At 50.7% G+C, this 27,783-nt stretch overlaps 10 protein-coding genes and 1 non-coding gene across 11 annotated transcripts; 5 read left to right on the forward strand and 6 right to left on the reverse strand.

Annotated features, from left to right (window-relative positions):
• Positions 1–388: 388 nt before the first annotated feature.
• C8Q69DRAFT_212440 (hypothetical protein) lies at positions 389–1,664 on the reverse strand. Its single transcript, XM_028626205.1, has 2 exons — positions 1,187–1,664; positions 389–1,140 (listed from the first exon to the last, which is right to left on the reverse strand). Exons 1-2 carry the CDS (start codon positions 1,357–1,359, stop codon positions 762–764), a joined length of 552 nt encoding a protein of 183 aa, XP_028486656.1. The 5' UTR covers positions 1,360–1,664; the 3' UTR covers positions 389–761.
• Positions 1,665–3,526: 1,862 nt separating this feature from the next.
• C8Q69DRAFT_518930 (MGMT family protein) lies at positions 3,527–4,686 on the reverse strand (the record flags this gene model as incomplete). Its single annotated transcript, XM_028633455.1, has 3 exons — positions 3,527–4,118; positions 4,258–4,393; positions 4,572–4,686. 3 exons carry the CDS (start codon positions 4,684–4,686, stop codon positions 3,893–3,895), a joined length of 477 nt encoding a protein of 158 aa, XP_028486657.1. The 3' UTR covers positions 3,527–3,892.
• On the reverse strand, positions 3,564–3,635 carry C8Q69DRAFT_t55. The gene has a single exon. It is a non-coding gene; the product is annotated as a tRNA-Arg (tRNA).
• A 252-nt stretch (positions 4,687–4,938) lies between the features above and the next one.
• On the forward strand, positions 4,939–5,961 carry C8Q69DRAFT_485905 (Pre-mRNA-splicing factor of RES complex-domain-containing protein; the record flags this gene model as incomplete). The annotated part of the gene is made up of 1 exon (XM_028631862.1): positions 4,939–5,961. The coding sequence occupies one exon, from the start codon at positions 4,939–4,941 to the stop codon at positions 5,959–5,961; it is 1,023 nt and encodes a 340-aa protein (XP_028486658.1).
• A 1,299-nt stretch (positions 5,962–7,260) lies between these two features.
• C8Q69DRAFT_443417 (putative serine protein kinase Sky1) lies at positions 7,261–9,283 on the reverse strand (the record flags this gene model as incomplete). Its single annotated transcript, XM_028628909.1, has 5 exons — positions 7,261–7,698; positions 7,754–7,985; positions 8,043–8,127; positions 8,183–9,015; positions 9,099–9,283. The coding sequence occupies 5 exons, from the start codon at positions 9,281–9,283 to the stop codon at positions 7,261–7,263; spliced, it is 1,773 nt and encodes a 590-aa protein (XP_028486659.1).
• Positions 9,284–10,087: 804 nt separating this feature from the next.
• C8Q69DRAFT_212799 (putative phosphoric ester hydrolase) lies at positions 10,088–11,731 on the forward strand. Its single transcript, XM_028626206.1, has one exon. It carries the CDS (start codon positions 10,545–10,547, stop codon positions 11,613–11,615), a length of 1,071 nt encoding a protein of 356 aa, XP_028486660.1. The 5' UTR covers positions 10,088–10,544; the 3' UTR covers positions 11,616–11,731.
• A 448-nt stretch (positions 11,732–12,179) lies between these two features.
• C8Q69DRAFT_505888 (putative mitochondrial cytochrome b2) lies at positions 12,180–13,813 on the reverse strand (the record flags this gene model as incomplete). Its single annotated transcript, XM_028632752.1, has 3 exons — positions 12,180–13,259; positions 13,332–13,645; positions 13,708–13,813. 3 exons carry the CDS (start codon positions 13,811–13,813, stop codon positions 12,180–12,182), a joined length of 1,500 nt encoding a protein of 499 aa, XP_028486661.1.
• Positions 13,814–14,646: 833 nt separating this feature from the next.
• Positions 14,647–16,384, forward strand: C8Q69DRAFT_212865 (putative ras-like GTP-binding protein). The gene is made up of 2 exons (XM_028626208.1): positions 14,647–15,074; positions 15,136–16,384. Exons 1-2 carry the CDS (start codon positions 15,029–15,031, stop codon positions 15,957–15,959), a joined length of 870 nt encoding a protein of 289 aa, XP_028486662.1. The 5' UTR covers positions 14,647–15,028; the 3' UTR covers positions 15,960–16,384.
• A 946-nt stretch (positions 16,385–17,330) lies between these two features.
• On the forward strand, positions 17,331–19,142 carry C8Q69DRAFT_212807 (hypothetical protein). The gene has a single exon (XM_028626207.1). The coding sequence runs from the start codon at positions 17,624–17,626 to the stop codon at positions 18,848–18,850; it is 1,227 nt and encodes a 408-aa protein (XP_028486663.1). The 5' UTR covers positions 17,331–17,623; the 3' UTR covers positions 18,851–19,142.
• Positions 19,143–19,252: 110 nt separating this feature from the next.
• Positions 19,253–21,189, reverse strand: C8Q69DRAFT_491089 (Longin-like domain-containing protein). The gene is made up of 6 exons (XM_028632137.1): positions 20,812–21,189; positions 20,638–20,753; positions 20,449–20,548; positions 20,096–20,386; positions 19,845–19,928; positions 19,253–19,784 (listed from the first exon to the last, which is right to left on the reverse strand). Exons 1-6 carry the CDS (start codon positions 20,833–20,835, stop codon positions 19,749–19,751), a joined length of 651 nt encoding a protein of 216 aa, XP_028486664.1. The 5' UTR covers positions 20,836–21,189; the 3' UTR covers positions 19,253–19,748.
• On the forward strand, positions 21,187–27,535 carry C8Q69DRAFT_462107 (DNA/RNA helicase MER3/SLH1, DEAD-box superfamily). Its single transcript, XM_028630290.1, has one exon. The coding sequence runs from the start codon at positions 21,366–21,368 to the stop codon at positions 27,357–27,359; it is 5,994 nt and encodes a 1,997-aa protein (XP_028486665.1). The 5' UTR covers positions 21,187–21,365; the 3' UTR covers positions 27,360–27,535.
• The last annotated feature ends 248 nt before the right edge of the window (positions 27,536–27,783 follow it).

Here is a 27,783-nt window from a genome sequence, read left to right on the forward strand (position 1 = left end):
ACACCATGAGTCCATTCTTGATCAGCGGTTGATTCTCTCTCATGAGTAGTATTGACTTCCATTGTGGGCTAATTGGCGCCGCATTCTATCTTCTGAGCCATTTGATGCATGCTGCTGCGTCTTACACCGTGTGCCATCCGGTAGCAAGCCCGGTTACGGATTGTGTCTATACTACCATGTGTTTGCCAGCTGAAAGCAGATATGCAAGCATCGCTTTGACAGGTGACAGTTGAACTAGGAGAGCAGAAACTAGTTTTTGAGAGTTTCTCCTGTGTGGGAGAACTGCAGAAACTATTCGCAAATCCGCACGCTAGGCGGCGACTGCATGGCCGATCGGTTCCCGGGCACAAGTGATCCACGTCAGTTTCAACCTCCACCCCAACGAGTTCTGGAAAAGGCTCTGGATTCAGATGTATTAATTCTCAGAAAGATAATGATATTCGGCTAATTACAAAGGGCATATGTCTGGTAACGTTGGTCATCAAAACGAACGTGAAAGCCGTCACCGAAACGGTCCCTGTCCAATCTAATCTTGTCCTACAGGCTCAAGTCCTCGAAGAGCGGCGTTCTTCTCGTGACGCCAGATAAACAAACCCTTCCCTGATCGAATAAAGCGAGCGAACCATGAAGCTCTAAAAGTGTCGCGGATAATGCAAAGACACCGAATCCAAACTCCTCCCGCGCTGCGGTGGTATCATCGTAATGGGTATGCAGACTTGAAGACGGAAAGAAATACAACGCAACGCAATCGTCATGGGCGTTCAGATATCGACATGGTCGACAAGCTCGAAGTCGTCATCGTCGGCGGTGTAGCCAGCGCTAGACTCGCTCTCCCTCGACACGAATTCGTACTCCTTGACAAGTTTCTCCGTCTCCTTTGTCTCAAACTTCTCGACCGCTTTGGAGATGGCGTCGGAAAGGATGGTCTGACCAGAGGCTTCATAAGACACTAGAAGATCGTCCTCCTGTTCGTCCAGGCCGGTCTCAGCGGCGGTGGGCTCGTGGGTCTCCTCGTCGGTGGATGAGTCAGAGTGCCCCTGATCCAGGACCTCGTTGACATCGTAGCGGAAAGCGGTCTTCGCGCCACGGGCCAGCTGGTTGAGGTTATGCTGGTGGTCTCTCTTTTCGAGGCGGTGTGATCTGAACTCGTCAGCTTTGTTCTCTGCATGGGATGTTGGGATCTTACCTCATCCAGTGAGTTTCCGGAAGGGCAGGTCGAAGAGGGACAACTGCCTGAGTCTGGCTTCGAGGAAGATTGGCGCGAGCCCCATATGCCCACTTGGCCTTGTGGTCATGATCACGCTTGACCTCTTTGCCCGCACGGCGCAGGTCACCGGCCGCAAACGTCTCGGTTGCCATGATGGATATGAACACAGAGATGATAGAAGGTTGTATGAATATCGTAGATGAGAAGAGTTATGGCAAGAGCCAGCGGAGGTGTAGACCCGACTTAAGGCGATACGGAACAATGGTTCTTGAGTTGCCAGTAGACAGAGGTTCTGGTACCTGGGAAGGTTGCTGCCGGGAGCAGCAGAAGGGACGACAAGGGAGCTAGAGAGCCGATAACAGGGGCTACGGCATCGATATCAATAGGGAAACAGTGAATGAGAAAAGAGTGTATTATGGGTTGATTAATAGCGCAACACCATTCCAGGGGGGGTGAATGAGCCTTGAATGAGCCCGGCGAGCGATATAAGTACCTCTCGGACAGTATGGAGTAATACAACAGGCGGGTAACCGGGGGCCACGCGGAACAGAGATTGGAGCAACTCATCCGATCAAGCGTTAACAGCCAGACGCCATCCATGGTTCAACCACGATGGGGATCGTCTCTCCCCTAAGGGCTTATCTCGGCCTGCTCGCCTCCTCTTCTCTTGTCCTCCGAACATCGCGGACTGATTCGAGTTAGCATCGTTCGTCATCCCGAGGTCGAGACATCCAGGGCCCCGTGGGCAATCACAACATTCAGCCTCGAGGTTCCAACCGTGGTTTGCACCAAAATGAACCGCTTCCAACGGTTTCCCAGCTTCCCTCTGAATGAGCTCGCGCTCCTCGTGCTGGATGTCTGCGGATGACTGGGCAGATGGCATCATAGAGCTAAATGGCTCAGGATGGCTCAGGATGACTCAAGCGATGACCGTGGCCGCCGTACTCATACTAACTTACTGTACTCTACTATGGTATTATCTATCGGGTCACTCACGGCATTCCTCAGGCTCCCCAGTTGCTCATTATTCATTCTAGTTCTATCTATAGAGCTCTCTGCTCCAGGGAATTACCGTCTTCGGAGGTGGGCCAAGCTCGTCCACTCCTTCCGGTCTGTCAACCGCCGCTGGCGTCACAGTTTCAGGCACGCGTATCGCTGCTTAGATAGCTGTTCCTCCAACCATGGCATTATGCCTCCAACAGGGCGATGCAAACAGTTAGTCTAGCAACCAGATAATATTCTTGGGGATTCTACCATGCTCATACACTGCTGTGTTATTATATTGTCCGTGACATAACCTCCACGATCGCAGTCATTCCATCAAGCTCGGCCCTCGCCGATAAACAGAGCTCTGCTGATAGGAGGCGCTACGACCCCTCACGCCCGTTGCCTAGGTCCATTCCTCACAGCCATCCTCACCTTGTCTTCTGACCCTCCAGGACCAGTCATCTGCGCATCTGCCTGCGCAACAACTTGCCTGTTGACCAGTCTCGCGCAGCTCGTCACGTCGAGCTTACATACCCTGTCGTGCAGCTGTGTGCTGAGAGTTCCAAAAGTCGCACGCCTTGAGCAACCAGTCCTATAGCTCACAATCATCACCTGCAGTGTACACCCTTCTCCGCACGGCTGTAGCTATGCTAGTTTGCTCCACTGTTTATCGTGGGGTCAGACCGAGATTGCGCTGTATCTGGACTCCCTGGAGAGATCCAAGACGCGATTCCAAGGCAGCTATCAGTCAGTTAGAATACGAATCGAATGAGTAATATGCATGCTTCTGCTCGATAGTCCATTCTGGAATCCCCGTCATCTATCACTTGTGGGGTTAGGTTCGTTGGGGATAATAATGGGGCAGCTGTATCTACTAACTAGCCTGCTCCTTGAACCTTCCGACATGTAGATAGAGGTACTAATAGATATTACTAGCTGTCTGATTCAATAGTACTCATAGCTGGGGATCTTCGTCAACCTTGACTGATGCATTTACTCGGCTGGAAGCCATACACAAGAACTAGAAAGCTACCTACAAAGCAAACCTACCTGATACAGAGCGACACATATACTCCAACATCCATCCAATACAATTTCTAAAGCCAATCGAACACAATCACCACCATCTACAGCACAAAAAAACGTGCAAGTTGAAAACCGACATAGCAATCAGCCATCACTTACACCACTAATCATAATACAACTATATATCCACACAACAACAGAAAAAAAGAAAAGAAAAAACGATCTTTACAACTTACCCAGCATATCCAAATAACGAAAAAGCAAACACCCTTCCTGGAAGAAACTAAAAACAAAAATGATATCTTCCATCTGAAAGACAGAGGAAGATACTTATTTAGATAAGCGACCGACGCAGGGATCGAACCTGCGATCTCCCGCACCGGAAACGGATGCCTTACCACTAGGCCAGCCGGCCGAGCTGTATCATGAATAAGGGATTTGATGGGGAGTTTGAATATATAAACCTTTCCAGAATATCTTCATGGTAGATCAGGTAGGAAGTAGGTAGGTAGGTAGGTAGGTAGGTAGGTAGATACTAGTTGTCAAGATCTTGTAGATGTTGGAAAGGATACTTGATTTCCATTAGACTCCCTCGATTAGACGGACTTATTCTTAAAATATAATATAATAGTTAAGAAGAACCAAGTATAAGAAATACAATTATAACCCCCCTCATCTACTTCCACTTCCACTTCCATTTACTCCCCCCTCTCCATCTTCACCACTTTCCCCATCCTCACTGTCCTCCTCCTCAGTTAAACCCTCCTCACTAGGCAACCGATCCGGAAACCAGCCGTACCTCGCCAAATCCACATACATCTCACCCATAGCGTCCATATCGACATGAACACCTTCACGACGCAAAGCAGCAGCTTGCCGCGCCGCGCTGCCGGGGCCGCTTTTTCACTCTCAGTTAGCATGGCCATAACCAGACCGGGTAAGATACATTCAGAGTAGAAGAGAATAGAAACCGTTTTGGATATAGATGTATCCGAGTGTTTATTATATGAAATAAAAGTAAAAGCAGAAACGCTTACCGATGAGAAATCATCCCCCTGGCATTCAAGACGCGTTGCCAGGGGACATTGTCTGAGTTATAATAATGTGATGTCTCTGAGTCGTTGTTTGATGGGAGATGTTTCAGACAGATGCCTACTTGACGGGGTCGTTGGGCTGTAGTATATTTAGAAATGAGAACAGAGTGAGGATGTTAGTCTATGATCTTGATGAATGTTCATTCGATGTTATTTCATCGGGTATGTTTGGGAATAGGTGTGTTTTGATACAAAAGGCTCGAGAGGAAGGGTATCTACTACTGAATAAATGGTGAGAATATAAGAAACAGACTTACGTTGACCCAGTAAACGCGCGATATGTCCATATGAAGTGACTTTTCCCCGCGGGATCTCCTGGACGGCTGCATACACGGCGTTGAACCACCACTCCGCCTCATCGGAGCGAGGCATCGCTAACTAACTCGACTGCCGAGCGCAATCGATTTGAGAGGTATTCAACAGATCATCTGGCTTAATAACAAAAAAGTGGATAGATGAATTTGTGATTGCTTCGATCCCGCATAGTTATGGTATGTACTGCAGCTTCCAACTCCCGCAACAACATTAATCCGGATATCGATTGATCGATTGATCCATATCGCGACTTATCAAAACCAAGCTCTCCTCCAGCTTGATCTCCCCCCCTCACACAACCACCCAAAAATGCCATCCTCCTCCTCCCTCGCAGACTACCTCGCAAAAAACTACCTAACAGCGGACCCCGTCCCCGAACGCCCCAAAAAGAAACGCAAGAAGACAAAACAGCAACCGGACGACGGAGGACTCATCATTGCAGATGACGACCCGCCTGATCTCCGCACATCTGCAAACACCACTCGAAACGAAGACGAAGATAGTCCATACATCGTAAACTCCGGGTCAGCGGAGTTTCGACGCGCGAAGAAATCCAGCTGGAAGACCGTCGGCGGGCCGACGTCATCATCAACATCATCATCAGACCAAGCTGCCGCAGATGCGATTCTTGCCTCTGCTGCGGCGGAGAGTGCTGCGAGACAGAATGCGAATGAGGATGAAGACGCGCCGACTATTGCGGACGAGGATTATGGTGGTGGGCCTCGGATGGAGTCTGGGGCGCGCGCGGGTCTACAAACTGCAGAGCAGACGGCTGCGATGATGAAAGCGTTGGAGAGACGGAAGAAGGCTGAGTCAGATGCATATCTAAAAGAAGCTGGGAAGAATGCTGCGGGCATGCAGGAGACTATTTACCGTGATGCTTCTGGACGGATTATCAATGTGGCGATGAAACGAGCCGAGGCGCGGCGCGCAGAGGAAGAGAAGAAGGCCAAGGAAGAAGCTGCAAAAGAAGCATTACTGGGTGATGTGCAGAGACGGGAACGAGAGGCGCGCAAGGAGCAGATACGTGAAGCGCGGGCTATGCCTCTGGCGAGAACCATCGAAGACGAGGCTTTGAATGAGGAGCTCAAGGCGCGAGATCGATGGAACGATCCCGCAGCGCAGTTTTTGACGTCGAAAAAGGAGGGCGTTTCAGTGAGCGGGAAGCCGCTGTATAAGGGTGCCTTTCAGCCGAATCGGTATGGCATTCGACCGGGCCATCGGTGGGACGGGGTTGATCGAAGTAATGGCTTTGAGAAGGAGTGGTTCGCCGCGCGGAATCGTAAGGAGAGGATTAGTGCGCTCGAATACCAGTGGCAGATGGACGAGTAGTTATGATATCGAAAGGTCCTACAGCGGAAGGGTTTTAAGCTGCTGGTGTCCTGGTCTAAGATGGGAGAGCCTGCTGCCCTCTATATCGGCGACGTCTGCGGTGATATGGATATGTACAATACTTTATATAATCATTATTTACGAAAAAGCCTCGAGATATACAAACTTTTGAAACGAATACTCGAATATCAAGATGAAGTTATCCGAAGCTTTTTCAGACAGCTCAAGCACATATCGCGAATCACTCGACAATCCATACCTGCTGCTTATCACAGCAGATGGACTTATGACGTGAAAACGAGATAAAGAGCTGAATCCGCACATGGGACCGCAATAATACTCTGCCATGATCTAATCAAGGGACGCACTCAGAAAACGAGGGCCAGAGCTTCTCCCGACCCAGATCCCGTCCCGCGAAGCTACGGTTAATAGTCCCATGGCTCGCTTTATTTGTAACTAACAGTGGCACCAGCATACGCTTTGATTCTCGATTAGTCTAGACTCCCAAATTACGTTCTCTGTCTGTCCAGCTTACGCTCGGGAGCATCAAGTACAACTACGAGCTTCGTATCAAGCGATTTCTTTCATCATTGTATTTGCACACAAGCCAAGGCTATCATAGCCAGTGACTGAAAAGATTAGTGCTACCATACTCCCTCAATCGGTAAGAACCCTCTTCCCTGGTAGCAAAAAAGCCGTAAATGGGAACTCTGTCAGCGGATTGTAATGTAATCCGTATGTTGTTGTTATGATGATGATGACGTGAATGTGTGATGAAACGAATACATCTTTGAAAATGAGAAAAAAGAGACTCAGACTTCTACTCGTCCGCTACTCTTTCCCTGGGACAGCAAGAAACCGGTAGGGCTTCGGTGTCGGATACAGGTCTCATCGTAGCAACGGAAAAAAAAAAGACAAGTCATGACAGATGAGGTAGAATCAGAGCGCATGACGTCTGAAAGCTCTAAATGCGAGTGAAGAGAAGAAGCGTCAAGGTTAGACGGGCAAAGGGGGGTGAGAAAGAGAGACCAGTTGGGAAGAAGACGAGAAAGCAACACGAAAATGTCCGAGTCGGAAAGTATAACGAAAAGACCGTCCGATCCAAACAACCATGTTCCAATATCAAGAGACCAACAACAAAAACCGACCGCAGAGAAGCCAGCTGACCGTCCATATCATTCGTAAAGATCGTCAGTTAACTCAAGTTCCTCCGACATGGCACCATTTGCGCCTTCAGTAAGCAACAACTCGGAACTCGGCACTTTCATCGTGCTTCCCATGGTTACTCTACGTTCCCAATCACCGTCGCTTTACCTCCATCGCCCAACCTTCAATGCCCTCACCCCGACTGCCGGGAGGAATACCCAGATCTACATTTTCCATGGCCCGCGTATCTTTCAGGAACTCATGACTGGCCATGCCACCCGCGTTGGCTCGCTTCTCCGGAAGCAGCTCCAGCATGGGGAGAAGGAAGTCACTGATACGCCGACTCTCCTCCACGGTGAAGTGGTATTTCTCTCGAAGAACGTCCGGTAGCGCCCAGTGACGAAGACGATGGATATTTCGTAGCTCGCCTTTGCGGTTGAAGATCTCCTGAGACCATTTACCAGAGAGGCATAGCGATTTGGGGAATGGACCCAGTAACTCGATGATCTGAGCGATGTGATCGTCATCCTTGCCGTATTTTGTGCCGGACTGTGGATCGAAGAGGTAATCTCCAGTAATCAACTCGAAGACCTAGTCTCAAGGTTAGCAAGTCGACAGACCACACCTGTGAATCAATGCAACCCACCATGCATGCCATACTCCAGACATCCGTACTGGCACCCCACTTGGCGCCCAGGATGACCTCTGGTGAGCGATATTGCCGTGTCTGTATGTCGTTTGTGAAGTGGTGGCCGACCCAGCAGGCGTTGCCCAGATCCGCGATCTTGACGGAGATAATATCAAACGGTAGATCCTCGCTTGATTGGTCTGAGGCCTTGTCTAGCGAGATGCCGGAGACTTCCCTTTCTAGCAGATCACTATATGAAATCAGCTAAGGCCACTCATGTATCAGAACGTCAACGGCATCAACTTACGTGGTCTTCTCTCTCTGCTTCTGTTTTTCGTCATCGTCCTTGACGCCCAGTGCCTCCTTCATCGAGAGTGCTTGGTTGGGTGTACCTAAACGGAGTTAGCTTGTCCCCATAGATCCAGATGTTGCTAAGTTCTCTTTTACCTGGCGACGACTCTGATATCATCTGGTTGAGACTGCTGTGTGAGCTTGGCTTGTGGTCGAGATTGGTGAAACTGGCGTTCAAGGGGCTGGGCAGCGGCTGGCTGCCCGTGATGAGGGTTCTTCTCCGTCTGCGACCGTTGCGGTTGTCTTCCTTGTTCTCCTTCTTAGGCTCGTCCTTGACGTAGGTCTTGACGATCTGCTCCACATCACCGATCTCGATCAATACGTTCTCCGGTTTCAGGTCGGTGTGGATGATGCCGCACTCACGGTGCAGGTAGTCCAGCCCGAGGAGGACCTGCTTGGTGATCTGCTTGACCAGCGCCATGGGGATGCCCCGGTGGTTCCATCGCTTGATCAGGCCCAGCAGGTTCTCTCCCAGCACTTCGAACACCATGCAGACGTGCACCCCGTTGGGGCCTTTGTGTTCAAACGAATCGAGCAGACTGACGACGTGCTTGCGGCCGGGGTGAGTAGGGTTTGCCTGGACGATCCGGTTGAGCAGCTTGATCTCGTCGATGGCGGTTTCCGTGTAATGGGCGGCGGAGCGGACGACCTTCAGGGCGACATGTTTTCCGGTGGTGGTATCGCGGGACAGCCAGACGGTCGAGAAGTGACCCCAGCCCAGTTTCCGCACGACGACGTAGCGTCCATTGTTGTAGGTTTCGCCCACGGACACGGGGTGGTAGCCGCCCTTGCAGTAGTCCTCCGAATCTTCCTCATCCGCGGTCGTCTCCGCGGGGTCGTCGCCAGAGGAGGTGGTGGAAGAGGCCCGGGAGAGCGGGACGCCGTAGACGGCCTTCTGGTGGGAGAGCGGGGATGCGACGGCGGGGACGCTGAAGTAGTGATGATACATGTCAGTGTTCAGACGAAGAAGAAAGATGGTCGCGGTGGGGGAACAAGGGGAGAGAAGACGCACCCCTGGGCGGCGGCGCTGCCCATACTGGGATCGGGCAGCGACGAGGCCTCGTTGGTGACAATGGGCTTCAGATCGGTGCCCTTCCTCCTCTTCTTGCCGCCGTTGCCATTGGCGGCCTGGGCGGCTACGCTGGCCATCTGCTGTGCTTTGTTGAGAACTGCCTGCTTTATTTCATCCCCATTCATCATCCTCCGCCCGTCTGAAAGGGCCAGAGAAGGGAGAGGAGGGGGGAAGGAGAGGTGGTTGAGAGTACCTGTTGGCGGCAGATGCTTCGCGCGGGTTGTGCGATAATAGTTCTGTTAGGGAGGAGGGGTTCCGTGCAAGTTCAGCCACCGCTTGGTTTCCCGCAGGGGTGGGCTTGTTTGTCTATCTGTCCGTTGGCGTTGCAGACAGAGAGAGGAGAGAGAGAGAGAGAGAGAGGGCGCTTAGTCTGACAAGACAGAGCGACCGGAAAGACAGAAAATAATAAGAAGGGGTGTGGTTTTAAAGAGGATGGGAAAAGGAAGCAAGTAAGTAAGTAAGTGAGCTTTTCGTCAAGAGAGGACGGAATCGAACGATCACAAGTCAGATGGAGCGCCCAAGTCCGTTAGTTGATTAACGTTTAGTTTCCCAAGAGCGTCTGAGGTCGTGGGCGGGCCGTGATTGGAGATGGATCGACCTGGAATGTCCGCGTCCAGAAGCGACCGATGCGGGCGGAAAGAGATGGGAGATGGCAGAGGAAGAGTGAGAAGGGAGGAGGCCGGATTCAAATTCAAGGAAGAAGGAAGAAAAGGAAGAAAAGGAAGAAAGAAAGAAAGAAGAAGAAGAAAAAAAAAAGAAAAAAGCTGGGATCACGGAAGGGCTGGAAAGGAGAGCCAGACAGGATAATACGTATGATGACGATAGAGAGAAAGATTGATTGATTGATTGATGGGGTGAATTCAGTATTTGGAGTCATTAAGTTACTACTGACTTGGATATGGGATCATTCAATGTGTAATTATGTACTTGTGTAATTGATTGATTAATTAATTAATTGATTTAGTAGTTCCACTAATTTGATTTAATTCAATTTAATTAGATTGTTGATGCTTCTGTGATATGCATATTATCCATCTGGCCATGTTATTCTCTATCTGCCTTTCTGTCTCCAAATCGACCCAACGTGATGCTGGACCAGCAGAGGATTCGTCCAACCTCTTGCTCCTCTTCATCCACCATCGCGACTATCTATCTATCGACTCTGGCAATGCATTAGATAAATCGTTGATTTCCATTCCACTTGAGACTGTCACTTTTCTTTTCTTTCTAGCTGACTATCTCCATTCCATCTCTCTCTCTCTTCCCCGCGGAACTTAGTCTCTCACATCCTCCAACCGGTTGAAAGCTCTCTCTCTCTCTCTTTCTTTCCTCTCGGGATCGAGCATCGGGAAAATAAAATAAAATCATCATCCCAGCTCAACCATCATGTCCTCCCCCTTCGATCCCCGCCCCCGGTTCGACTATCTACTGGCCTCCCCGCTCACGGCCATCCTCCACCCCGTCCACCAGCTCTTCCTCCGCCTCCGAGCACCCCCGCGGCTGCCTCCTCCCCATGCGCCGCCCATCCGCGTCGTCTGTCTGTCCGATACACACTCGCTCGAATGGGACGATGTGCCCGATGGGGATCTTTTAATCCATGCCGGCGACCTCTGCAACGACGGCAGCGTGCGCGAGATCCAAGCAGCGGTCGACTGGCTCAAGAAGCTGCCGCATCCGCAGAAGGTGGTCATCTGCGGCAACCATGATAGCTATTTTGACGTGCGGTCGCGCCGTGATGAGGACCGTGACAAGTCCCTGTCCTCCATCTCCTCGTCCTCAGCCTCGATCCGCTCCATCGAGGACCCGGACAGCTCCCGCATCGACTGGGACGGCATTCACTATCTCCAACACTCCTCCGTCACCTTGACCTTCCCGGCATCCTCCTCCTCGTCCGCTCGATCTCCATCCCGATCCCGCTCCCTCACCGTCTACGGCGCGCCGCAGATCCCCGCCATCGTCCCCTTTGGCCCCGAACATGCCTTCACCTATCCGGCCAAGCATGACGCCTGGTCAGGCACAATACCCATTGAAACCGACATCCTCGTCACTCACACCCCGCCCGCCTTCCATCTGGACCTCTCCCCCGTCTTCTCGACCGGCTGTCCGTATCTCCTCTCTGAGACCTGGCGCGTTCGACCGGCCCTCCACGTCTTCGGCCACGTCCATGCCGCCCATGGCCAGGAGCCCGTCTACTGGGACGAAGCCCAGCGCGCATGGGAGCGCTTATGTTCGCGACGCCGCCAATGGCGCGGTAGCATCTGGGGTCTAGTTCGCGACCTGCTCGATGTTCGGGGCTGGCTGGACGCCGCACGTGTCGTGGCATACGGCATCGTGGGTGTCATCTGGTCGCGCGTCTGGGGCGGGGAGAATCGCGGATGCGGCTGGATGTTGAATGCAGCGTGCATGTATGAGAATACAGGCCGGTTGGGTAATAAGCCGCAAGTGGTGGTGCTCTGAGCTGAGCTTGAGCCATCAGGGGGAATTGAGTTTGGTTGTTTTTCTACTTCGTTAAAAAAAGGTCGTCATGGCCATGGTCATCATCATCATTGCATTTTTCTAGGTGTTTGTTATACCATTACTTTGTATATAATACCAGAAGTCATAGTCATAGCCATTAGCATAACGTGTATAATAGATTACTAGAGAGCATCATGCATTATTGGCGTCGTCGTCTCATGGATACCTGATCATGTTTTCTTCTTATCACATATTTACAAAGCATAGGAATGCAAGACATGTATGTATAATAAGACGTCTCAGGAACACAGAAATCTCATTCGTTTCAAAAAAACACCATGGTATATACCGGAAGAGGGTGCGTAACTTCGATACCAATATGTACAGTATATACAACACAAGCAGAAAAAAAAAACGACACGAATCATGAGAGACGATGCTGCAAGCACCTCTTGTCTCGGCTGTGCTCTTGGCAAGCCCAAAGGGAAAAGCAAAGCACAAACATTTTTGTCTCGATCATTGAATAAAGCAAAAAAAAAAAAAAAAAAAAAGCGTTATCGTAGCTTACAACTTGGGCTTCTCGTTGAATCGGGGCGATACGAGCGGGTCATAGACGCCCAAGCCCAGTGTATCCGACGGGACGGCGGCGTGGTGACCACCAACCAAGCCGCGGACGTCGACCATGCTGGGGTTCAGATCCTCGATCTTGCTGGCGCCGATCAGACGCATGTTCATCTCCATTTCGTCCTTCAGCAGCTGCATGGCGCGGTCGACGCCCTCGAGGCCGTATGACGACATGGCGTACAGGAAGGGACGGCCGATACCAACGCCCTTGGCACCCAGGCAGAGGGCCTTGATGATATCGGTGGCGCGGCGGATACCACCGTCGATGTAGATCTCGATCTTGTTCTCCCAGCCGCGCTCGCGCAGGATGGGCATCACTTCTGCCAGAACCTCGATGGCGGAGCGGGCAAAGTCGAGCTGACGACCACCGTGGTTGGAGAGGACGACGCCGTGGACACCAATTTCGACGGCGCGGAGGACATCCTCGACGCACTGGACACCCTTCAGCACGATGGGCATCTTGGTGATGGAAAGGAACCATGGGATGTCCTTCCAGGACAGGGACGGGTCAATGAACGAGGAGATGGCGCGCGCCGCACCCTGGGAACGGTCCACGTTGTCGCCAGTCTCAGATTGCACGTTCGATCCCACGTCCGAGAACTTGGATCGCATATCCTTCTCCCGACGGCCGAGCTGGGGCGCGTCGACTGTGATGAAGAGACCCTTGCAGCCACGGGCTTCTGCGTGCTCGACGATTCGTTTCGTGATGGCCCGGTCCTTGTTGACGTACAGCTGCAGCCACTGCGTCTGGTCGGGCTGGCGGGCATCGACAATCTCGTCGAACGAGCATGATGCCAGCGTGGGAATCATCTGGATGACGTTGTGCTTGTGAGCACCCTTGGTGAGAACCGTCTCACCCTCAGGGTGACCGAGCTTCCCCAGAGCAGTAGCGGTCACGTAGAAAGGAATGTCGACCTTGGTGCCCAGCATCGTGGTCGAGTAGTCTACCTTCTCGACGTCGACCAGGATCCGTGGGCGGAACCAGATCTTGTGGAAGGCATTGTGGTTTTCACGCATCGTCTGGAGACGGCTCAGTTAGTAGATGATTTCCGAACCATTGCTGTCGGGGGAGCAGATGTGGGCTGCACTTACAATCTCATCATCCGCACCACTAGAATAGTAGGCCCACGCGGTCTTCTTCATGACTCTCCGGGCCACAGCCTCAAAGTCGAGCAGGTTGTAGCACTGCGCCAGACTGGGCTTTAGCTTGATGCGCTCCTGGCGCTCTTCCTCCTCAGGGTCGTGCGCCTTCTCCTCCTGCTCAACGGTCTCCATGTCGACCTCGCCAAGGTGTTTCGACTTGTCCAGATACTTGTCAAGGGTATCCGGAGGGTGAATCGGGTCGAACTCTTCCGTTGCATCTTTGCCAGCATACTTCAGAATGATCTTCTGACCACCAGGGTGCTCTACCACGACATCAGCAACCGCCATTTGTTAGGCAGGATATATCAGGCGTATCCTTCCTTACCTGGCAAGAATTCGGTGACGTCGTACGCCTTTCCGTGGACGATAACCCAGCACGAGTCCTTGGAGTCGTGCTTGGCGATATCCGCACCCGTAAGTTTTGGGGCCATTGTGACAGATGAAAAGAAGAAACAATTCGTGACAAACGATAATGACAGAGGAAGAGAGAGAGAGCAATGGGAAAGGGTGGAGTTGGACAAAAATGTGCCACTGGGGGTTTGCCGGTATATATAAGCGGCGCAGAGTGGAATGTAGCGGAGACCGATTCTATGTCGGACGATAGAGAACTCGCAGTTTTCTAGCCCAAAACCCGAGGACGTCCGTAATGTCTTTAGCGCGCCAGGCTTTTCCCCAGAGAAATCGAGCTTGCATCCCGCCCGTCCGGAGGAAGCTGGGGCTCGGGGATGGTGGAAAACAGTTATCGGTATCGCCGCGAGCGAATGGGCGCGGATAAGCCTGAAATCGTCGGGATATCGTTGGTTGAGCTCGGTTGCTCTAACGGACTGCTCGTTCGCAAAGCATGCGGGGGCTCTTCGGGCGTGACGCTCTCGGCCGACTAGGTGGAGAGAGAAGAGAAGAGGAGATCGACGGATGATGATGTCGTCCGGTGGTTAGTCGAGATGCTAGTCGAGAACAGGAATCAACTAGAGGGACGGCGGAGTTGTTCAGGATAGCTATGCAGTTCAGAGTTGTTTTTATTAATGATTAGTGTCTTCACAAGGACGTACTGGACAGCCACTCCATCTCCGTTTCTTCTGTATAGACAGTGCCTGGGATGCTCGAATATGCCCATCGACCACGCTTTCTTTCCACGATCTGCCGCATCAGGATCGGCCTTGGCGGTTTAGTATGCCCGATGATGCATGTTGTACCTGCAATCTAGATAAGAAAGGCTGAGGATATGGCTTGATGGATCTCCCATCGCTGCAAATGGTGACTCAACTCCACGATGAGCCAGCGCGAAAAGAAAAGAAAATCATACAAGAAACAGCAGCTGATCTCCAGGCAGAATAAGAAAAGAACTGCCTGCTGCCACTGTCTGTCCTTCTGACCGCGCCCTTTGGTCAGCCTCATGGTCTGACTGCTGCCGTGACACGCGCCGACCGATCTGATCTCAACTTTCTCCGACTCGGATCTTCTTCTTCACCTTCAAAATCACCGAACATGCCTGTTTGACTCCACGCGCTTTCTCACTCTCCTTTTTTGTCCTGCTTTCTTCTTCTGTTCTTTTCTCTCGCTCCTTCGCGGGATCATGCCAATCCTGCCCATTTTTCTGTTCTCCACGCGTTCGCGCCTGTGCCGCTGTTAGACTGGTCCCGCTAAACATGAGCTCCTCTCTCGAAGCCAAGATTGTCGTCCTAGGCGCTCAAGGTCCGTCTTTGTCGAACTTATACCCCGCAATTCTGTTGTTAATTGTTAACTGGTTTCACAGGCGTGGGCAAGACCTCTTTGGTCCAACGGTATGTCAAAAATGCCTTTGACCCCTCGAAGACGGCGTCCACGGTGGGCGCCTCCTTCGTGACAAAGCGTGTCCTCGACAGCACTTCCGACACCGTTGTACGACTTCAAATCTGGGACACAGCGGGACAAGAACGGTTCCGCAGTATATCCCGTCTTTATTACCGTGGCGCCAATGCGTGCCTTTTATGCTACGACATCACCGATGAGCAGAGTTTTCAGGAGATGACAGGTTGGCTCGTCGAACTGAAGGACAATCTGGGTGAGGATGAGTCCATTGTCATCCACGTTGTTGGAACCAAATCGGATATCGTCGCCTTGGATCCGTCCCGCCGCCGTGTTCCGTTTGAACGCACCATTGCCTACGTCGCAGAGCAACTCTATCCGACTCAGGCCTCCACGCCCCCTCCAACGGCTGGCATGGGTACTTCTGGAGTCCTGCAGAGCCCAGATAGCAAGCGCAGCAGCGGATTTTGGGGCCAGGATATCGGCTGGGACTGCTGCCATGAGATCAGCGCCAAAGACGGCGAGGGGATCGAGGAGGTCTTCCGTGTCATCACCCGGAAGCTGGTAGAGGAGCGCAACAAGCGTGAGGCAGAAGCTCTACAAGCCACCGTGGCAGGTAGGGACGGCAGCCACGGACCCTACGGCGCAGGGGATGTCGATGGCAACAGTAGTCTTCGCGTCAACCACGCTGATAAGAGACGAAGCTGGCTAGGTTTCCCACCTGGCCTTGGAATGAGCGATGAAGATTATGATCTCCCACAAACGACCCAAAGGCAAGGTAAATGTTGCTGAAGATGTAATTTCTCGATTTATTCGCGAATTTCGAGTTCATGCCTGTGCGAACTTTTTTTTCAGGTTTCCAAGGCTCAGGCCAGGCGTTCATGGTTGGATTTACGAAGCACTGCATGATCATGACTCTTGCTTGTTGTTTTGCTTATTTTGTCATTTGCGGTTACCTCTTTGGTGGCCTATTCTTTTCGTACATGTCATCGAGGTGCTGGTCACGCTCGAAGGGGGTATCCATCGGGGAGGTTAGCTTGAAGAGCTATTTTGTGCATCACACATCTGGGATTTTTCATGGATCAGGTAGTGAAATGTGGGTGATGATAATTGAATGTTTTGCCTTTTGTCTTTGTCTCTATGTTAGCATCTATGCAGCGTTGTCTTTTACCAATCCACCTCAACAACAGCACAGCCCATACTATTCATAGGATTTTCACCCTAGAGTTGACCCCAGATACCCGTTAAGCGGCACCCATCTATTCTTGAGGGCTTCCTAAATAGGTACCAGAACGATACAACAAAAGTACCTAGGTAGGTAAAGAGCAAGCACCAACAGCTAACGCCCGACGATCCAGCGCGGGACCTCTGCATGATAGGGCTGGCGCTTCAATGAATTCTTCCTGTTCGCCCATGCAAGCACGCTGCAGGGTATCGGATGTGCCGCGGCAATGTATTTGGCTCAGTTGTATCAAGGAGCAAAGCTTCAATCGAGGTAGTCAGAACCCCAGTCTCGTGTCGTCTCGTCCGCAAGCTCTTCCATTTCGGCTGATGCTTTAGGGCCATCCATCACCCATTCGAGGCAACGTAATACGCGGTGGCACTACGGGTTCTCATTGGTATGATAGATGCTGCCACGAACCTGAACCTGTTCGATGATAAGCGCCCGACCCTGGACCTGTTTGTATGATAAGGGCATCGCTTGCGGCTCCAAATGATCGGTGGAAGGCATCGAGGGCCAACAACCTAACCAGTGCCATCCGAAGATAACGACCTCTTGGATTTCTAATCCCAAAGCCAGCCACCGCGTCGAACACAGCCTGTAGGAGCGGCGCCCCAGAGGTCCGTGATCTGTACGAGCAAGCCTCATTTTGGAAGCTGCTCGCCTGCAGGGCACCCTTCCCCCCAGACACTCGACTTATCGCTCCCTCTGTCACTCTTGATCTCCATTTCTTACCTCACTTTCTTTCAACTTCTTACTGCTAGGTATTCTTCGTTGTATTGTTGCATGCTGAGAAGGCCGCCCAAATTCTTGCTTTTCCATATTCAGCTCGGTCATATTTCCAGCCTGCGTAGATAGCTTTAGGCTTATCTGACTCACGACCCTGCCTCCCTGACTTCATCGCGATGTCTGGTGCGGAGGTGGTGGCCGTCGTGGCCTGTGTGGCAGCGAGTACGTCGTCTCAGGGTGACCGTCACATATATACTTCATAGCTCTGTTGTGTACTCGGTTACTGACGTCTACAGTTGTGTCTGCTTATACTGATGGAGCCGAGCTTGTCAAGCGCATCAAAGAGAAGAGAGAAGCAAAGAGGAGAAGATCAGCAGAGCAAAAAATACAGGACCTTGAGCGCTCTTTGGCTAGCGGACCGCCAGCAGTTCAGACCGAGTACGACAGCAATTTCCGCAGGTTCGGGGCACAGTATGAACAGGGAGATCAGATTGCCCGAGAACAGATGAAAGATATCATTATCAAGCTCCAGATGGCCCTTCTAAAAAGTCTAAGCGGGTCATCAAATGGCGATGTCGAGGTCGACTTTGTCGTCCTACAGACGGTTTCGGAAGAAAGTCGATTCAGCGCTATCAGGGCTCTTTATGAGTTATATCAGAGGATGGAAGCAGCAGCGCCGATACGGGTAGGGCCAGGTGCTATGTTAATACCTGGAGCGAGGGATCCTCAGTTCATCAATCCGTTTTCTTCCTCACTGACAGATCAGTTCCCCTCTATCGCTGAACCCCAGGGTCCCGCGCCTGGTCGAAGGACTGCATCATTCAGCTCATTCTTTGCGTCGAAGAGACGGTCCTTGAGCGGTTTACTACCCTCGAGTCGACAATCCCGCATTACTCCTGTTAGCGAAATAGATGGAGAAGGAGACAGCAGTGTGAGGCGTAACGATACTCCGTCACTATTGCAGATGCCGGAACAACGTGACCGCGAGCGACGTGCAACCGCCAGAAGACAGACCTTGTCCTCTTACGCGGACCAATTCTTGCCTCCAGAGGAAGACAATCCATGGACGAAAGAAGCCTCCAGTGAGGACGAAGATAGCTCTCCACCTTCAAGCCACCAAAGCGGATCAGACCAAGTCTGGGGCGATCATCCTCAAGACCCCCCTTTCCATGGCGGAGAGTCTCCTTCCAAAGAAGAATCGTCTCTCAACGGGACAATTGCCGTCCTCAGCGGTGTATCAATAACACTTTACCTTCCCTGCGAGGCGAATAAGTTTGCAGGCTTCTGTAGAGGCGCAGGCAAGCTGCAAGATGGAGACAAGAATGCCTTCAGAAAAGCAACTCGCCCTGCTGGAATGTATAATGACATCCCTTTCTGGCAATGTCGGAGTTGTCCCTACGAAGGCCTAATGGTCGGAGGAGCTGCCAAATCCACCCGAGCATTCGACCATAGTGTGCACATCCATAAAGCCACCGGGATCCGTTACCGCTGGGTCTTCCTGGCGAAATCACACGTCACCAAGAAGATATTTGGCTGCATCTTCTGCTGCGCGGAACGCAAAACACAATGCGAGAAATTCGAAGACATATCCCCCTTCATGGACCATCTTCTCCAGAAGCACCGTCATGCTGTCCCTGGGATGGAAGCATTGCTCTATCGAACGAAGTGTATCCTCGGCCGGGTAGCGGACGTGACGGAGGATTTCGATATCAATATCCCACCTGAGACTTGAGGTTCCCGCGTCTATTAATTAACCTTTCAATATTATCCATCTATGGATTCTGATCCTTCTGCTATAATTGTTCTTTCTGATTTTCGGACTATCATTTACATTCTGCCATTTTGCGCGCACCTATTTCCCCTAGTTGATTGTGGCTCGTTTTGCCATGTAGCCGTATACCCACTACGGCGTTAGGGTGTTTCTCATCGTTCAAAAGGAATATCTAGTTCTATACACACAGAGAAGAGAGTATCATTAATACAAGTAATCTTAGCAGTTCAGAAAGCCACAATAGTAAAAGAAGAATACCTGATTGATCGGACCACAAAAAAAACACACCTGCGGGGATTTGTTGACTAATGGGGAAGTTCAGTTAACTATATATTGTCGGAGCCTGCCTACGGGCAGACCTGTCGGGTTTCTCCCACGCCTTTCTAGCTCCACTCATAGAGGTAAATAGGCTGAGCTAGTTGCTAGAGGATTCAAGCTCAGCGAGCTTCGCTCCAGATATTTCTATATATGCACATTTCAATTCCAATCTGACCGTATACTATATAACCGCGAGACATAACACAGCGATAGCAGCGAGAAAGAGCAAGTCGGTGGAAGAAGGAGAGGCAAAATATTTTCGTTACTCATGCTACAAGAGGATCGTAGCTGTCCTATTGTCTCCATTTCTCAAGCAAGGCCAAGATAAGATGTAATGTTGATCAACGATGAGAATACGTTCCGACAACGCATGTCATTAAGAAAGGTGCTAGCAGATGGTTCAATGTGAGTTCAGACAGAAGGTGCAACATCTCACAAAGGAAAATGAACGGACGAAAACAGATCTAGCCAAGGTGACATTAAACCAGGAGCATGGGCTTGCAGGGCCATAACCCGCCAGAAAAGGCGCAAGGCTGGCTTTTCACATTACAGAGCAGCAAGAGTTCTGCTTCTTGGCCTATTTTCAGGAAGTTAGCAGGAAGAGCTTCTCCTGGCAGCGTTACTCTTTTCAACGTACCTGTGTGTAGAACATTTTACTCTGAGAACTCAACGAGTCGGACTTTTGAACAAGAGAATCGATCTTTTCGCCTCTCTCCAGGACCTGGGATTTATAATGTAAGCTTAGCCTAGTTTACCACTGCAGCATACACAGAACGGGATGAGATGAAAGCGATGTGCTATATGTTAGGTGCAAGTTCGCATGATGCTCACCAAAAGAAACGGGCTAAGCGTGATAAATTAGAAAACTGGCGGAAAGGGGTTTCTCACCTGTTCGATAGTCTTATGTAAGACTTGCTTTGTCTCGCCCAGCTCCTGTTGGACCCTCGAAATGCTATCGGCTTTACTTGGGTCCTGATAGGTGACAATGTACTCCTTCAGCTCTGGTAAATCGAACGGGTGGCTCTCTGCAGTGTGGCCCTGGAACGATGAGGTTGGGTATTTGGTGAGGAAAGAATCGAGCACTTTTCTGTTAAGACTGTGTGCCACTAAATCAGGGTAACTCTGACGTGCGATAGTAACAGCTGCCACACCCTCTGACCGGGAAAACACATGGAAGTTCTTGAAATGTCAGAATCAGGAGGACTCGAAAAGTTTCAAGTGGGCAAACGGAGTTGTCATACATATCCCTCTCCCTGTACTTCCTGGCGGATGGCCATTGGCACACCTGGCTGTGAACGCTGCACGAAGATGTCACAATAAGTCACCATGAATTCGCGGATACTTCAGAATACTGAATATCAGTATCATATATCATTTGAGAGTTGTTTCTTCAATTCGTCTGCCAAGACAAGGGACGAAAGGAGACGTACGTGCCCTTATACCACCGAAAGTCGCTGAGATCCTCCTCGCCACATAGCTGCACGGCATTCGATTTCGCAGCAGGATCGGCAGATTTCAGGGCAGAATCGGGAGATTTCAGAAATACCTAGTATAGGAAATTAGCAGCCTGCAGCTCAAAGTGGACTCTTGCCATTGAAACGTACACCGATGAACAAGACGTTCCGCATGGTGGTGGCGGGCTGATAATGGCGGACAAATAAGAGGACAACCGGAGAGAACCCTAGCGGAGAGGTGTAGGACGCAGAGATTCGTCAAAATGCAGATCTGCTGTTCAGTAATATAAAGACGCGCTTGGATGCTTGTCAAGGGAGATGGCGAGAGGAAGCGATTAGTACTGCCTGGATCGATGTCAGCTAGTTATCTCCTGACAACCGGTCTGAGACGCGCTGCCACCGCACCGCCTTCCCACTTGGTCTGAGCGTCATATCTGCGCTAAACCACGAGTATCTAGCCTGGGCGATAAATTAAAGTTACAATCGCCGTACCCGCGCGGGGTGACAATTTTAGCACAGTTGTTTTTGTCATCTTCTCGAAGACAATAATCGCTTATACAACAGAGTCCTATACCTGGGACTCACCAGCCTGAAGATCTCTTATCGGGTCTAACTGAGTCATTCCCTCGTCTTACCGCCACCTCCCATCCCTGTCTACGTCAAAACTGCATTCAGTCAGATTTGCCCGAGAAAGGAAACGAATCATGGCGGGAGTATCTTCTGCAGAGTCGCAGTGGCTCAGCCAGTTGTCTGCTATGCGGCAAGCTATCGCAGAGCTGAAGCTACCAAGAAAAGAGGCTGAAGATGAGATCAACTATGGTTCAGATCTCGAGCTGGATATTGATGAAGACTACTCCTCTCCAGGTACTGTGGATGATATCTGGGACGTCATCAGTTCCGATGACGAGAGCCTTGACGAGTTAGACGACATTGATGGTGTTCCGTTACCTACTTCATCTATCTACGACTATACCTGGCTCGAATCGAAATGCCAGGCCCTTGCGGCTAAGAAGCCGGGTCTCGATGTAGCGGAAATCGTACAGCAGATTACAGCAGTACTGGCTACTGACAGCAGTGATGATGAACTGCAAATGTCTCTCGCAGAGATTGTGGGCTTCGATGATCTCGACTTAGTTATTGATATAATAGCTCACCGGGCAGACATCCTTGCTCCTACAACAGGCAAAGGTCAGTCGCAAACGGACGGTCTCTTCACCGGTAAACTACACACAAAGGCCGAACGCGAGCAAATGCTTCGTCGACAGGATTTCGAGCATAAGCATGCGACTCTAGCGCCGGGACAAAACAGGGAGGAGCCGAAATACCCTCATGTATACAAGATGCACGACTCGCGTAACACCCTGGCACTTGGAGGGAAGAAATATGGACTTCCAATCGGAAGCAGGCAGATCGAGGAACAGAGATACACTGAATTCGAGATTCCGGCTGCTAAAGTCGGTTCACTTGCTCCCAATCAGAAGCTCGTACGCATATCAGATTTAGACCACTTGTGCAGGGGCACGTTCAAAGGATACAAAACTCTCAATAGGATGCAGAGTCTGCTCTATGAGGTTGCCTACAAGACTAGCGAGAATATGCTAATCTGTGCTCCGACTGGAGCTGGTAAAACGGATGCAGCCATGTTGACAATTCTAAATGCCATTGGCAGGAATTGCGTTCCCAATCCAGCGGAGGAGCCCGATGCTACCGAGTTTACAGTCAACGTTGATGATTTCAAGATTGTCTACGTTGCTCCAATGAAGGCTCTAGCTGCTGAAGTCACCGAAAAGTTGGGCAAGCGGCTTGCCTGGTTGGGAATTCAGGTCCGTGAGCTGACTGGTGATATGCAGCTAACCAAACGAGAGATTGTGGAGACGCAGATAATCGTGACAACTCCTGAGAAATGGGACGTTGTTACGCGGAAAAGCACTGGTGATACGGAACTCGTACAAAAAGTCCGTCTTCTCATCATCGATGAAGTTCATATGCTGCACGATGAGCGTGGTGCCGTCATTGAATCATTGGTGGCTAGAACGGAGCGGCAGGTAGAGAGCACGCAATCTCTTATTCGTATCGTGGGTCTTTCTGCAACTCTACCGAACTATATAGACGTTGCCGATTTCCTGAAGGTCAACAGAATGGCGGGCCTTTTTTTCTTCGACTCATCGTTCCGTCCTGTTCCTCTCGAACAGCATTTCATTGGCGTGAAAGGAAAACCAGGAAAGAAGGAGTCTCGCGAGAACCTTGACATTGTCGCTTTTGAGAAAGTAAGAGACATGCTGGAGCGAGGCCACCAGGTCATGGTGTTCGTGCACTCCCGGAAGGATACCGTCCAAACTGCACGGATGCTGCGGCAGATGGCCATCGAAGACGGCTGCGAGGCGCTGTTCGGTTCCCAGGACCACGAACACTATTCTCAAGCGCTAAAGGATCTGAAGAATGCTCGGGCGCGTGAACTGCGGGACTTGTTTGTCAGTGGCTTCGGTACACATCATGCGGGAATGGCAAGAACTGACCGCAACCTCATGGAACGGATGTTCTCTGAAGGTTTGATCAAGGTACTCTGCTGTACTGCGACTCTGGCTTGGGGTGTCAACCTGCCAGCGGCTGCCGTCGTCATCAAGGGAACACAGTTGTATAGTGCACAGGAGGGTAAATTTGTTGATCTTGGGATTCTCGATGTGCTGCAGATTTTTGGTCGTGCGGGTCGTCCACAATTCCAAGACACAGGTATTGGCTTTATCTGCACCACTCACGACAAGCTACACCACTACCTGTCTGCTGTAACTGCACAACAACCTATCGAATCCAGGTTCTCTAGTAAACTGGTCGACAATCTGAATGCAGAGATCTCACTGGGCACCGTCACTTCAGTGGCAGAAGCTGTGCAATGGCTTGGATATTCTTATCTGTTCGTTCGCATGAAACGGGAGCCACGAAATTATGGGATCGACTGGGCAGAGATCCGTGATGACCCGATGCTGGTCCAGAGACGCCGTCAATTAATCATTCAAGCGGCACGTGTGCTGCAGAAAAGCCAGATGATCATATTCAACGAGAAGACTGAAGAGCTTCGTGCTAAAGATGTTGGCCGGATTGCAAGCCAGTATTACGTCCTGCAGACTTCCATTGAGATCTTCAATGAAATGATGCACGCACAAGCGAGCGAGGCTGATGTGCTCAGGATGATTAGCATGAGTGGTGAGTTCGACAACATACAGTCCAGAGACAATGAATCGAAGGAACTAGAAAGGCTACGTGAGGAAGCGGTGCAGACTGAGGTCGAAGGAGGAAACGATTCAGCCCATGCAAAAACGAATATCCTACTTCAGTCGTACATTTCCCGCGCTAGACTGGAAGATTTCGCTCTTGTGTCCGATTCAGCCTATGTGGCTCAAAATGCTGCTCGAATTTGTCGCGCTCTGTTCATGATAGCACTCAATCGTCGATGGGGTTATCAATGTCAGGTACTCCTCTCAATGTGTAAATCGATTGAGAAGCAGATCTGGCCCTTCCAGCACCCTTTCCATCAATTCGATTTGCCTCAGCCGATTCTCAAGAATCTCGACGAGAAGTTGCCGACATCTTCTATAGAATCTATGAGGGACATGGAGACAGCTGAGATTGGACAGCTCGTTCATAATCAGCGTATGGGCAAGACTCTAGCCAAGCTTCTAGATAATTTCCCGACTCTAAGCGTTGAGGCTGAAATTGCGCCGTTGAACAGGGATGTCCTCCGCATCCGTCTGCATGTCTACCCCGAGTTTACTTGGAACGATAGACATCACGGTGCCTCAGAGCCCTATTGGATCTGGGTTGAGAATTCGGACACGTCCGAGATATACCACCATGAATACTTCATCCTTAGTCGGAAGAAACTTCACGACGAACACGAACTCAACTTCACTATTCCTTTATCTGACCCACTGCCAAGTCAAATTTACGTCCGGGCTGTGTCCGATAGGTGGCTGGGCGCTGAAACCGTTACTCCCGTTTCCTTCCAGCATTTGATCCGTCCCGATACTGAAAGTGTCTATACGGATTTGCTGGACCTCCAACCGTTACCTATCTCCGCCTTGAAGAACCCAATCCTAGAGGAGATATATGGGCAGCGGTTCCAATTTTTCAATCCGATGCAGACACAGATATTCCATACGTTATACCATACTCCGTCCAATGTGCTTCTTGGTTCTCCCACCGGAAGTGGAAAGACAGTAGCAGCAGAGCTGGCTATGTGGTGGGCATTCCGAGAGAAACCGGGCTCGAAGGTGGTATATATCGCACCTATGAAAGCTCTCGTGAGAGAGCGTGTGCAGGATTGGGGGAAGAGATTAACGGCCCCCATGGGACTGAAGCTTGTCGAGTTGACTGGTGACAATACGCCAGACACTAGGACTATCAGAGATGCAGATATCATCATCACTACCCCCGAGAAATGGGATGGTATATCCCGCAGCTGGCAAACTAGGGGATACGTGCGACAAGTCAGCCTAGTCATCATTGACGAGATCCATCTGCTGGGTGGTGACCGTGGTCCTATTCTGGAGATTATTGTATCCCGTATGAACTATATCGCTTCTCAGTCCAAAGGTGCTGTTAGGCTGCTAGGCATGTCCACTGCCTGTGCTAATGCCACTGATCTTGGGAACTGGCTAGGCGTCAAGGAGGGGCTGTTCAACTTCAGACATTCTGTGCGTCCTGTGCCGCTAGAAATCTATATTGATGGCTTTCCGGAACAGCGCGGCTTCTGCCCACTTATGCAATCGATGAACCGGCCTACCTTTCTTGCCATCAAGAGCCACTCACCTGATAAGCCTGTGATCGTCTTCGTCGCTTCTCGACGACAGACACGTCTAACGGCCAAGGATCTCATTAACTATTGTGGTATGGAAGACAACCCCCGGCGGTTTGTTCGCATGTCCGAAGAGGATCTCCAGCTCAACCTTGCACGTGTCAAAGACGATGCACTTCGTGAAGCACTCAGCTTCGGGATTGGTCTGCACCATGCTGGTCTAGTTGAGTCTGACAGACAGCTAGCTGAGGAACTATTTGCAAACAACAAGATTCAGGTCCTCGTTGCTACCAGTACCCTTGCCTGGGGTGTCAACCTGCCCGCACATCTAGTGGTTGTTAAGGGCACGCAATACTTCGACGCAAAGATCGAAGCTTACAAGGACATGGATCTGACCGATGTTCTTCAAATGCTGGGTCGTGCAGGACGTCCCCAGTTCGATTCCTCTGGAATAGCTCGTATTTTCACGCAGGATTCTAAGAAGGCGTTCTATAAGCATTTCCTTCACACTGGCTTTCCAGTAGAGTCGACCCTACACAAAGTCCTCGACAACCACTTGGGTGCCGAAGTTTCTGCAGGAACTATCAAAACCAAGCAGGATGCTCTCGACTACCTGACTTGGACGTTCTTCTTCCGCAGGTTGCACAAGAACCCTTCATATTATGGCCTTGAGATATCGGCTGAAGAACATAACACGATAGCTGCGCAGCAGTTAGCCTCTGACTTCATGATTGATCTGGTTGACAAGTCTCTTAGTGAGCTGGCCGAATCATCCTGTGTTGTCTTCGATTCTGCTACAGGAGATGTTGATCCAACACCTTACGGAAAGATCATGAGTTTCTACTATCTCTCGCATAAGACTGTCAGATACTTGATGTCTCATGCCAAGCGTGATCCTACCTTCCACGACGTGCTCAGTTGGATGTGCTCGGCCACAGAATTCGATGAGCTACCCGTCCGTCACAACGAAGACCTGATCAACGCGGAGCTTGCGCTTAATCTTCCTTTGTCGGTGGAGTCAATGGGTGATCTTCCAATGTGGGATCCGCATGTGAAGGCGTTCCTTCTCCTCCAAGCATACATGTCAAGAATTGACCTGCCAATTTCTGATTATGTCGGTGATCAGATCTCGGTCTTAGATCAGGGCATCCGTGTCATCCAAGCGTCTATCGATATTCTGGCAGAGCTTGGTTACATATCTGCTTGCTGCCAGATGATCACCCTGTTGCAATGCATCAAATCCGCACGTTGGCCTTCAGACCATCCCCTTTCAATTCTACCCGGCATTGAACCCGAGAATCCGTCGAAAGCTCTCCCGGCCTCGCTCACGGCCTTATCCTCGCTTCCAGCGTCGTCTATATCGTCATTCGCTAGGAAACTACATCTCACCTCAGCTACAGCCAATCAGTTCACGAGAGCGGCATCCAGCATACCGAATTTATCTGTTTCCGTTTCAGATGTCTCCAGCACTGGCATGGTAGTGACGTTGACACGACAGAATCCCCACACGAATCCAGAGTACAAGATCTTCGCACCTCGTTTCCCCAAACCGCAGACAGAAGGATATTTCCTGATAGTCACCGCTGCTGCGCCAAATGGCGCAGACGGTGACTTGCTCGCACTAAAGCGCGTATCTTGGCCACCGGTTGCAAATAACAACCGTGAAAAGGGCAGGAGACAAGGGCACCAGAAGAACGGAAATGTGGTTGCAAAATCCTCCGTCAAATTCCCAGAAGAGGCCCTTCCCAGCGAATCCGCTACGACCAACAGAATCGTAAACGTTCGTGTCATGAGTGATGCTTATCCTGGAATGGAGTGGACTGTATCTGGTGTGAGGTTGCCATTCTATGATGACGTATCCAAGAAAGGTGTGGAGAGTGCTGGGCCTTCGCAATCTAGTGCGTAAAGCACATGAGCTAGCTATAGCTAAATTCAATATCAGCCTTCAATATATTCACCGCACTAAATCAAAATGTAGGCTTTATATCTAACCCGTAGGAATATCACGAGTGTTGAATTGACCCTAGCCTCCGTTTCGACCTCCAATTCCTCATTGGAAGCGGTGGCTGCTGTGACTGCGGTATGTTTTTCCTCCTCGGGACGGCTTCTGCTTCCAAATACTAAGTCCCTTATCCATCCGAATAACTATGCTTGCTTGGTGAGTCTTCAGCACCCCATTTGCGGTCCTCTTCTTCGTGGAAACGTGTGATTTACTGGAAAGCTCCTGTAGGTCTTTCACGGTTCTTAGAGAAGAAGGGAAAGAGGCGTAGGCAAAGAGAGCTTTACCTATGTCTCACATATCACCACTTTTCTAATCGAGGTAGGGATTC

The sequence above is a fragment of the Paecilomyces variotii genome (assembly GCF_004022145.1).
Source record: "Paecilomyces variotii strain CBS 101075 chromosome Unknown C8Q69scaffold_3, whole genome shotgun sequence".
Lineage (NCBI taxonomy): Eukaryota > Fungi > Ascomycota > Eurotiomycetes > Eurotiales > Thermoascaceae > Paecilomyces > Paecilomyces variotii.